The 11647-nt window shown below is 65.6% G+C and overlaps 1 protein-coding gene across 1 annotated transcript; it reads left to right on the top strand.

The window, feature by feature from the left end:
- Nucleotides 1–4131: 4131 nt before the first annotated feature.
- EMIHUDRAFT_235669 (hypothetical protein) lies at nt 4132–5095 on the top strand (the record flags this gene model as incomplete). The annotated part of the gene is made up of 5 exons (XM_005779920.1): nt 4132–4150; nt 4330–4369; nt 4425–4457; nt 4539–4598; nt 5068–5095. The coding sequence occupies 5 exons, from the start codon at nt 4132–4134 to the stop codon at nt 5093–5095; spliced, it is 180 nt and encodes a 59-aa protein (XP_005779977.1).
- Between the last annotated feature and the right edge of the window lie 6552 nt (nt 5096–11647).

Below are 11647 nucleotides of genomic sequence, written 5' to 3'. Positions count from 1 at the left end.
AAATTTCAAAATCCCTTCCCCCGCCGGGGGCGTAATCTGGGGTTTCCCCGGAGAGGAGATATGGACCCGTCCATACCAAGCAATAGGAGAGGGTTTTCGCGTACGCAGCAAGAGGGGGACGTTCTGGTCCTAGTCCAGACGATGAAGAGTGCCAGCAGTCATTCAAGGAGAGAAGGAGGTTCAAGAAGCCTTGGGGGAAGCGAAGCGGCGGCGGGGGATGCCACGGCTGCCGCCGAGCTACACGCGGCAGCAGCCAAGCCACGGCGCGGCTCTCTTCTCGGCGTCAGAGGAGCGACGCGACGCTGCTGCGGCTGCGGCAGTACGTGATTAAAATCAATTGATTAATTAGTTGATACTCAACTAGGACGCGACGCTGCTGCGGCTGAGGCAGGGCGGCGTGCCGTGGCGCGAGATTGCAATCACGCTCGGCCGCTCGCCAGACAGCTGCAAGGCTCGCTGGCGCGTCTTTGCCGAGCAGGAGGGCATGGTCGCGGCCTCGTCCTCGCCGCCGCCCGACGGGGTGGTGGTGCACTTTGTGCTCGCCGCGTATGGTGTGAACGGCGTCTATTCACACCTCTAGCTGTGAGCAGGTGGTGGTGCACTTTGTGCTCGCCACGTATGGAGGGGCGGAGGCGTGCGAGGACGAGGACGACGTCGTCGACTGCGGCTTCGTCGAGGCTGATGCGCCGCCACCCGCCACCGGCCGGCGCGAGGACGGCGACGGCTGGGAGGAGGGGGGCAGCGCCGCCGAGAGGGCGGCGAGGGCGTCGCTGTCTGGCCTGGGGCAGCGCGACAGGCAGCCGCTTCCCTCGCCACTCCGTAGACACCTCCTAGACACCTCCTATAGGCCTGGGGCAGTGCGAGAAGCACCCGCTGTGCACGCGCGGCTACCGGCACGGCGGCGGGCGGGGCCCTTGCAATCTGACCGGACGGGACTACTCGCTGCGAAACGCGGCGGCGGCGGCGCGTCGCTTCGGGAGGAGGCGAGGCATCTGAGGGTGTGAACGGCGCCTCTTCACACCTCTAGCTGTGAACAGGCGCGTCCTCGATACCTGGACTCGGTCTCCCTCTGCCGCACCTGCAAGCTCGCGGTGTGAACGGCGCCTCTTCACAGCCTGCAGCTGTGAACAGGTCTCCCTCTGCCGCACCTGCAAGCTCGCGGTGTGAACGGCGCCTCTTCACAGCCTGCAGCTGTGAACAGGTCTCCCTCTGCCGCACCTGCAAGCTCGCGGTGTGAACGGCGCCCCTTCACAGCCTGCAGCTGTGAACAGGTCTCCCTCCCGTGCCGCACCTGCAAGCTCGCGGTGTGAACGGCGCCCCTTCACAGCCTGCAGCTGTGAACAGGTCTCCCTCCCGTGCCGCACCTGCAAGCTGGCGGGCGGAGAGTGCAAGTGGCCAGGCACTAGCGGCCACCTCCCTCGCCGCCTCGCCAGCGTCCCGGCGGCCGCCACGCAGGAGGGGGGGGCGCGGGGTGGCGGCGGCCGCGGCCGCGGCGGAGGCGGCGGCGGCGGCGGCGATGGCGGCGGCGGCGGCGGCGTTTTGGCGCAGGCGCGGGACGAAATCACGCTGAGCCGAGCCGTTCTGATGGTGTGAGCAGCGCCGATTCACACCTCTAGCTGTGAACAGGACGATCTCACGCTGAGGCGAGCCAGCCTTGCTCGCGCGTCGGGCGGCGGCGGCCAGCGACGTGCGGAGCGTGGCGGCGGGCGGGTGCGAGGGGAGGATGGGGCCGGCGGCCATGGCGGCGGCCCGCTGCCGGACAAGGGGAGTTTGCGCTGGTGCGTGCTGCGCGCGCTGCTGGAGGCGCCGCCTGCGACTGCGGTGCCGTGCCGCGACGCTCTCGACGGCGCGAGGCGCGCGCGTGGGGAGTGCGTGCCGCAAGGAGCGTGCGTCCCCCCCGCAACATGGCGCACCGCCTTCGCCAGCGAGCCGCGCGAGGCGGCGCCGCTGTGGCAGGTGCCGCGCCCGCCCTCCGCCCCGGGTGTAGCTGCAGACGGACTCCGCGTCTCTCGGGCGTCGCATCACCACTCCCCACGAAGCAGTGTCCTTCCGACATATCTCATCGCTACTTCGCGGCCCGCCACCGCGCCAACCGCGCCGCACCGCTCCGCCCACAGCTGGCTCCGCTCCGCCCTCGGCCTGCGACGGAGCTCCGCCACACACGCCGTCCCCACCTGATTAATTAACCACGAACGTGGCAACTAATTAGCAATTAAGTAATTAACGGAGCTCCGCCACTCGCCGTCCACCTAGTTAATTAATCAATCAACCGATTGATGAACTAATTAACGGAGCTCGCCCCCACGCCGTCTGCTCTTCGGCCTGCACACACAGCGAAGCTACCTTACCTCACCTTATACCTTACCTTACCTCGCCTTACCTCACCTTGCCTTCGGCTGCCACAGGCGGTTCTCTCCGTGCAAGGCACCATCGTCGCCGACGCACCACCCGCCAGCGACGCGCCCGCCGCCGCCGCCGCCGCCGCCATCGCCGCCGCTGTGCCGCCGATCCCCGGTTTTGCCATCGCCGCCGCCGCCGCCGTCCGCCAGCGCTCCTGCGACAGCGGCCATGAGGCCGCTGCTGCGGCTGCCGAGACCGCTGCAGCCGCCGCCGCTACCGCGGAGGCGGCGGCCGCGTACGCGCGGTCGGCTGCGGAAGCGGACGAGGCGGCGGCGGAGGCGGAGGCGGAGGCGGAGGCGGAGGCGGAGGCGGAGGCGGCAAAGGCGACCCCGCCCGCCGCCGCCGCCGCCTCCATCGCCGCCGCGGTGTCGACCGTTGGCTTCGCCATCGCCGCTGCCGCCGCCGTCCGCCAGCGCTGCGCTGACGGTGCCGCCGCCGTCGCCGCCGCCGCCCTTCCGGCGGCGGAGGCGTCGTGGCCAGAGGGCTATGTGGTCGTGCTGACGGCGGCGGGCGAGGCGACTCACTTGGAGATGCTCCGAGCCCGTGACTCGTCCAAGACACGTCCACGACACGTCCACGACACGTCCAAGACACACGTCCAAGACACGTCCACGACACACGTCCACGACACGCCACGACACGTCCAAGACACGTCCACGATACGTCCATGACACGTCCACGACACGCCACGACACGTCCAAGACACGTCCAAGACACACGTCCAAGACACGTCCACGACACGCCACGACACGTCCAAGACACGTCCACGACACGCCACGACACGTCCACGACACGCCACGACACGTCCAAGACACGTCCAAGACACGTCCAAGACACGTCCAAGACACACGTCCAAGACACGTCCAAGACACGTCCACGACACGCCACGACACGTCCAAGACACGTCCATGACACACGTCCACGACACGCCACGACACGCCACGACACGTCCATGACACGTCCAAGACACGTCCAAGACACGTCCAAGACACGTCCGAGACACGTCCGAGCCACGTCCAAGACACGTCCAAGACACGTCCAAGACACGTTAATGACACACCACGAAACGTCCAAGACACGTCCATGACACACGTCCAAGACACGTCCAAGACACACGTCCAAGACACGTCCAAGACACGTCCGAGACACGTCCGAGCCACGTCCGTGCACAGGCGCTGCGCGGTGCGATGCTGCGCAGCGAGGGCGGGCCCGAGGCGATGGAGGGGGAGGAGGGGGAGGAGGAGGAGGGGGAGGGGGAGGGCGAGAGCGAGGGCGAGGAGCCCGTCACGGTGGTCGCGACTAGTTAAGCTACGCCGCTAAGGAATCCATGAATTTAATTAGGCGACGGCTCGTCACACCTCTGAATAATTAACCTACCGGATCATTAATTAGGAATCCATGATTTAATTTTAGGCGACGAGCTGGTCACGGCGATCGTCTGCGACGGCTGCGAGGCAAGCGTCGGGGCTGCCCCGCCTCGGGGCCAGTGCACCGACAGCTCCTCTACGTTCACACTCGCTGATTCACAGGCGGCATCGACCCGACCCCCCTCTGCTGCCCCTTCTGCCCCTTCTGCCCCACCACCTCAGTGTGTGTGTGTGTGGAGAAGTTGACCCTACCGGACCGGACCTTACAGGCCACCTTCGAGCTGCCTCCGGGGTGGTGTGTGAACAGCGTCTCTTCACACCGCTAGCCGTGAACAGGCCACCTTCGAGCTGCCTCCGGGGGCGGATGCGCCGGCGGGCGACTGGTACTGCGCCGGCTGCGGCGGAGCCGCGCTCGATCTCGGGGCATCTCGGAGGTTGCAATCTCGAGCCCCGCTCAAGCCGCGCCAAACGCACTCCTCGTACCGCGGCGCGCTCGCGCCCCGCCCTCACCGGCCGCCTAGCCGCGTGGCTGGGAGGATGGGACATGTCTGTGAACGAGCAGGCGTGTCCGCGCCGCACTCCTACCGGCCGCACAGCCGCAAGTGGCTCGCAGTCGTGGCGTGAACAGCGCCTCTTCACACCTCTAGCTGTGAACAGGCCGCACAGCCGCAAGTGGCTCGCCCGCATCAAGTGCCGCGCCACCGAGGGGGTACCTTCTTCCGCAGCCGAGACGCGCCGAGAGGTGACCCTCGAGAGGTCGCAACCTCCTAGGCACCGCGGCACGGAGATGGTGCTGGGCGAGTTCGACAGCGAGCTCCAGGCGGCGCGCGCGTACGACGCGGCGGCGCGGCGCCTCAAGGGACACTTCCTAGACACTCCCCTAGACACTTCCCAGGCACTTCCTAGACACTTCCCTAGACACTTCCTAGAGACACTTCCCAGGCACCTCCTAGACACCTCCTAGACACTTCCCTCCACAGATCTAGACACCTCCTAGACACCTCCTAGACACCTCCTAGACACCTCCTAGACACCTCCTAGACGCGGCGCTGCGGTGCCCGCCATCCGCAGCCGAAGTGCCCCGAGATCACCCGAGATTGCAACCTCCAGGCGCCGCTGCGGTGCTCAACTTTCCGGCGGCGGCGGCTGAGCCGGTCGCCAGAGCGGCGGGCGGCGGTGGGGAGGCGGCGTCGGAGGCGGTTGAGGCGGCGGCGCCCCCTCGCAAGATTTGGATCGACGGGCGAGGGTTGGTGGAGTGATGGTGTGAGCAGCGTCTCTTCACACCTCCAGCTGTGAACAGGATCGACGGGCGAGGGTTGGTGGAGTGATGGTGTGAGCAGCGTCTCTTCACACCTCCAGCTGTGAACAGGATCGACGGGCGAGGGTTGGTGGAGTGATGGTGTGAGCAGCGTCTCTTCACACCTCCAGCTGTGAACAGGATCGACGGGCGAGGGTTGGTGGAGTGGCCGAGCGAGCAGTCGCTGCAGCAGATGAGCGAGCGGCTGCGCGGCAAGTGCGAGCGCTGTGGCGCACCCCTGCCCGAGAGGGCGGGCCGGCGTCTCTTCACACCTGCAGCGGTGAGCAGGTACGAGCGCGCGATGCAACGGGCCGAGAGCGACCCGGCCAGGTGCTGCCTAGGAAGTGTCTAGGAAGTGTCTAGGAAGCGTCTAGGAAGTGCCGAGGGTGACCCGGTACTGCCACCCCCACACGCCCCTCGTTGAGACCCCCCCTCGCCCCCACGCGTGTAGAGGCCGAGCGACACTTCCTAGACACTTCCTAGACACTTCCTCGCCCCCACGCGTGTAGAGGCCGAGCGAGCGACAGACTCACAACGACAACAACAAAGCAATGAGACTAGCAACGCTCCTCCCTAGAGGTGTGAATAGCTAGAGGTGTGAATAGCTCCCTAGAGGTGTGAATAGCAATGAGACTAGCAACGCTCCTCCCGGCTAGAGGTGTGAAGAGACGTGTCTAGGAAGTGTCTAGGAAGTGTCTAGACTAGCAACGCTCCTCCCGGCTGTCTAGGAAGTGTCTAGGAAGTGTCTAGACTAGCAACGCTCCTCCCGGGTCGCAGGTACACCGAGGCGTCGGTCTGCGGCACCGCCTCCGAGCTGGGCTACCTATTCACACCTCTAGAGCACTAGCTCACAGCTAGAGGTGTGAATAGGCACCGCCTCAGAGCAGGGCTATCGGCAGACCGGGGCGGCGGCCGGGGGGGCGAGGGAGGCGGCGCCGGCGGCGGTGGGCGAGAAGGAGGTGGGGGCGGAGGAGGAGGCGGAGGAGGGGGGCCGGCCTCTGGCTCGTGGCAGACACTTCCTGGACACTTCCTAGACACTTCCTATAGGCAGCTCTGGATCGTGGCAGCGCGCGCTGGCTCGCGCTGAGCGCGCTGCACGCGGGACGAAAGGCGACGGCCGACCTGATCGAGTACGCTGCGGCGCTGGCTAGGCTGGTGCCGACGCTGGCGGGCGCGGCGACGCCGGTCCCCGCCCTGGTCCGCGACTGCTTGTCTCGCGAGGGGCAGGCGGGGCAAGCGCCCGCCGCGCCCCTCTGGGCGGTGGCGTCTGTCCAGGCGTCGGGGCGGACCCTTCCTCGACACGTCCTCGACACTTCCTAGACCCTTCCTAGACCCTTCCTAGACACGTCCTAGACACGTCCTAGACACCTCCTAGACACTTCCTCGACACGTCTTAGACACTTCCCAGACCCTTCCTAGACACGTCCTAGACACCTCCTAGACACCTCCTGGACACCTCCTGGACACGTGACTTCTGGCGGTGGCGCCCGTCCTCAGCCCTCGAGACCTCGAGGGCAGCGCCACAAGAGTGCAAGCCGGCCCCCCCACCCCTCTGCCTGTAGGGGACCGGCGCCACCACGCGCGCCCTCTCCTACGCCCTCACGCCCGCCGGCGAGGCGCTGCGCGGCGAAATCGGCGCCGTCGATCCGCACGCCGTGATGCCGCCACGCCGCAAGCCCGCCTCCGCCTCCGGAGCCAAGCCGGCGTTCGGCTCGTCCTCGGCCGCCAAGCCCGCCGCCGCCAGGCCCGCCGCCGCCGCGCGAGACGCCGAGCCGAGGCCGCAGAAGCGGAAGCGGAGCGAGGAGGGGAGCGAGGAGGAGGAGCAGGAGGGGGGCGTGGAGCGGCTGCGGCGCGGCACGATGCGCCACTTCATCCTGCAGGCGCTGTGTGGCGGAGTGGACGGCACCGCATCGCGAGACAAGGTGGTCGAGCGCGTGTGGCGGAGGAGCTGATTAAGGTCGTTAAGGTAATTACCGGCAATTCACTTCATTAAGGTGGTCGAGCGCGTGGCGGAGGAGCTGATTAAGGTCGTTGAGGTAATTACCGGTAATTCACTTCATTAAGGTGGTCGAGCGCGTGGCGGAGGAGCTGATTAAGGTCGTTAAGGTAATTACCGGCAATTCACTTCATTAAGGTGGTCGAGCGCGTGGCGGAGGAGCTGATTAAGGTCGTTGAGGTAATTACCGGCAATTCACTTCATTAAGGTGGTCGAGCGCGTGGCGGAGGAGCTGATTAAGGTCGTTAAGGTAATTACCGGCAATTCACTTCATTAAGGTGGTCGAGCGCGTGGCGGAGGAGCTGGTTAAGGTCGTTGAGGTAATTACGGCAATTCACTTCATTAAGGTGGTCGAGCGCGTGGCGGAGGAGCTGATTAAGGTCGTTAAGGTAATTACCGGCAATTCACTTCATTAAGGTGGTCGAGCGCGTGGCGGAGGAGCTGATTAAGGTCGTTGAGGTAATTACCGGCAATTCACTTCATTAAGGTGGTCGAGCGCGTGGCGGAGGAGCTGATTAAGGTCGTTGAGGTAATTACCGGCAATTCACTTCATTAAGGTGGTCGAGCGCGTGGCGGAGGAGCTGATTAAGGTCGTTGAGGTAATTACCGGCAATTCACTTCATTAAGGTGGTCGAGCGCGTGGCGGAGGAGCTGATTAAGGTCGTTGAGGTAATTACCGGCAATTCACTTCATTAAGGTGGTCGAGCGCGTGGCGGAGGAGCTGATTAAGGTCGTTGAGGTAATTACCGGTAATTCACTTCATTAAGGTGGTCGAGCGCGTGTGGCGGAGGAGCTGATTAAGGTCGTTAAGGTAATTACCGGCAATTCACTTCATTAAGGTGGTCGAGCGCGTGGCGGAGGAGCTGATTAAGGTCGTTAAGGTAATTACCGGCAATTCACTTCATTAAGGTGGTCGAGCGCGTGGCGGAGGAGCTAATTAAGGTCGTTAAGGTAATTACCGGCAATTCACTTCATTAAGGTGGTCGAGCGCGTGGCGGAGGAGCTGATTAAGGTCGTTAAGGTAATTACCGGCAATTCACTTCATTAAGGTGGTCGAGCGCGTGGCGGAGGAGCTGATTAAGGTCGTTGAGGTAATTACCGGTAATTCACTTCATTAAGGTGGTCGAGCGCGTGGCGGAGGAGCTGGGGGACGCGTCGCGGCGGCACACAGTCGTCACCACTCTCACCAAGGAGAAGACGCGGCCGGCGCCTCTCTGGGCCGCGAGGTGCATCCACTGAACTAACCTCTAATGTTCTCAATCAGCTGAATGCACTGAGTGAGCCGAATGAACTGAGTTGGCCCTCTTCTGGGTCGCGAGGCTCTTCTCGAGCGCCGACGAGGAGGACGCGTTTCGGCAGAGGGAGGGGATGCTGCACGCGAGCGCCTTCTACGCCCTCACGCCTCTCGGCAGGAGGGTTGCCGGCTGCGACTTTGAGGTTGTGACGCAGATCGTCTGCGACGGGTGCGAGTGTGACTTCGAGCTGACTCCGGGGATGGTCGTGCCGGAGGGCGAGTGGTACTGCGGCCAGTGCGGCGGCGGCGGCGCCGGCGAGGGCAAGGAGGGCGAGGAGGGCGAGGAGGGCGAGGAGGGCGAGGGGGAGTGGGTGGAGGGGTGGCGCCTCCACGTGTCGAGCCGCAGCAACACAGGCTACAAGGGCGTGTACGCCCATCCGAGCGGGCGGTACGAGGCGTCACGCAACGACACTCGTGGCGGACGGCGCAAGGTCTACATCGGCTTGTTGAGACGGCGGTGGAGGCGGCGGTGGCGTACGCGAAGGCTGTCGGCAAGGCGGAGGAGGAGGGCGAGGAGGAGGAGGAGGGCGAGGAGGAGGAGGAGGGCGAGGCGGGCGACGAGGACGAGGAGGACGACCAGGACGAGGAGGACGAGGAGGAGGAGGAGGAGGAGGAGGAGGAGGAGGAGGAGGAGGGGGAGCAGGCGCGGGAGGCGGCGGCGGCGGCGGCGGCGGAGGCCAAGGCGGCGGCGGCGGCGGCGGCGGCGGAGGAGGAGGAGGAGGAGGAAGGGGCGGCGGTGGAGGAGGAGGCGGCGGCGGCGGTTCGCGCGGAGCGAAGAGGCTACGAGAAGGTTCCGAGAAGGTTCCGAGAAGGTTCCGAGAAGGTTCCGAGAAGCGGCCGCGGCGCTACGAGGGGGGCGAGGACGACAGCGGGGCGGTGGCGGAGGAGGCGGAGTGGCTGCGGCCGCACGCTCGAGGTGTGGACGGCGCCTCTTCACAGCCTGCAGCTGTGAGCAGGCGGAGGGGCTGCGGCTGCACCTCTCGAGCAGCAGCAGCACCGGGTACAAGGGCGTGCGGCAGGACACCACCAGCGGCGCCTTCCGGGCGGACCACCGCGTGGACGGGCGGGCAAAGCACATCGGCACCTTCGGCTCGGCGGTGGAGGCGGCGGTGGCGTACGCGCGGGCGGTGGGCGGCGCCGCGCCGCCCGCGCCCGCGCCCGCGCCCCAGGCGGCTCTGTCGAAGCGCCGGGCCGCCGCCTCCTCCTCCTCCTCCGCCTCCGCCTCCGCCTCCTCCTCTGCCGCCGCGGCGCTCGCCTCCGAGGCCGCCGCCGCAAAGGCTCGCAATCTATGAAGCACTGAAGTGCGTCTTTCATCGCGTCTTGAACTCACCCAGGCCGCGCCCGAACCACACCAGGCGGCAGAGCAGGCGGCCGAGGCGGCGGTGCTTGCGGCGCAGCACGCCGCCGCCGCCGCCACGCGGAGGCTCGCCACCGCCACCGCCGCGCCTCGGCCGTCCTGCGGCGGTCCTGGCGGCGGCGGCGGCGGCGCGGGCGGCAGCGGCGCGGGAGGTGCGGCGCGGGCGGCGGCGGAGGTTGCGAGGGAGGCTGGCAGGCAGCGGGCGAGGGAGGCGGCGGGCCGCGCCGCGGCGCAGCCGGAGACGGCGCCCGCGTTTTGGCACGGAGCTCGACCCGCGAGGTTCGGAGAGATTCGCCGAGATTGCTCGAGACTAGGCGCGCCCGTTTGGCGCGGCGTGGGCGCAGAGGCTGAAGCGCTGCCGCGTGTGCGAGCCATGCACGCGGAAGCGCGGCGAGGCGTGCGAGGGGGACTTTGACGAGGCCGGCGAGCCGATGCTGCCAGAGGCGCGCGAGATTCAGCCGAGATTGAGCCGAGGCGGGCCGAGGCTGGTCGAGGCGGGGGAGCCGTTGCTGGTCCCCATCTGTAGACTCAGTCGCGTCAAACAGTTGTGTGTGTGTGTGTGTGTGTGTGTGTGTGTGTGTGTGTGTGTGTGTGTGTGTGAAGTGTGACCGCCTTCTCTTCTCTCTATAGGGAGTCAGCGTGGGGGACGCGTGCCTCGCCGAGACCGTGCAGGCGATGCACTGAAAAGGACGGGTTGATTGATTAATAAATGGCGAGTTGAATCATGAATTACGCGCCTCGTCTCGAGACTCCGTGGTGTGCAGGCGGGCGAGCGGAAGAGACTCAAGGGGGCGCGCGCCCCTCTCCGCCAAGACGTCGCCGCACTGCTAGCTTGTTCCTCAGTCAAGTGTTGTCACCGCACTAGGTGCTGCTCTCCGCGCGCAAGACGTCGCCGCACCTCTGCGCGTCAAGTTCGAGAGTACCCGAGAGTACTCGAGGCCACACCCGAGATTGCCCGAGATTAGGTCGCCACATTTGCTCGTCAAGTTCGTCGGCACGGAGAGGGGCGAGCCCTTCACCGGTCTCAGCCCAGAGCAGTGCACGCAGATGGTCGAGAAGCACCACGTGTACATGCTGAACAATGGCCGCGTCTCCATGGCCGGCGTCACCTCGAAGAACGTCAAGTACATCGCCAAGGCCATCGACGACGTGGTGCGCAACTTCTGAGAGCGTCGACGATAATTGTCCCGCCCCGCGCGGCTGGTTGCGCTCTGCCTGCATAATGGTCCATTTCAGTAGTTTACGTGTGAGGAGGCAGGAACTGCATAGGAGAGAGAGGGGGGGGGGGGGGGTTCTCTTGGGCGCCAAAAGATCTCTCACCCCAAGCAGGCTGCTGCAAGCACCGCCACCAAGCACCGGGCACCGCACACTCGACACCCCGCACGCGGGTTTTTCTTGGGTCATCACTGCACTTGGTCCCCCCACATTTCATGCTCGCGCTCAAGTTCATCGTCATCGCCTCGCTGGCCTCGGCCGACGCGTTCAAGGCCGTCAAGACCTCGCCCGTCGTGAAGTCCTCCGTCGCCATGAAGCAGGTCCTGCCCTCTTCTGCCACCTCCGCTCTCGCCCTCTCCGTGGTGGCGGCGGTCTCGCTTCGGTCCCGTACTACTCGATGATCTTCTACACGCTGATCTTCTCCGGTGGCGACCCAGCAGGCGTCTTGACGGGCATCAAAAATTCTTCCCTACAGAGAGGCCAACGGACCCCAGAAAAATAATTTTACAAGAAAACTCCCTCTCACGACACTGGGCACGGGACTGGCGCGCACTGGCAGTAGGTAGGTAGGTAGAAAGGTGAAGAACAGCCAGGCTCGGACTGGACACCAACGCGGTATGGGTGGACGCTGGACAGATGATGACGACACGCACGAGCGACACACAGACACAAACAGGCTCACAAGACACACAGCCATCTGGCTGCCACACACCCTGAGTCG

Source organism: Emiliania huxleyi (genome assembly GCF_000372725.1).
Source record: "Emiliania huxleyi CCMP1516 unplaced genomic scaffold EMIHUscaffold_223, whole genome shotgun sequence".
Classification (NCBI taxonomy): Eukaryota; Haptophyta; order Isochrysidales; family Noelaerhabdaceae; genus Emiliania; species Emiliania huxleyi.
This window is presented reverse-complemented; position numbering and strand designations above follow the sequence as displayed.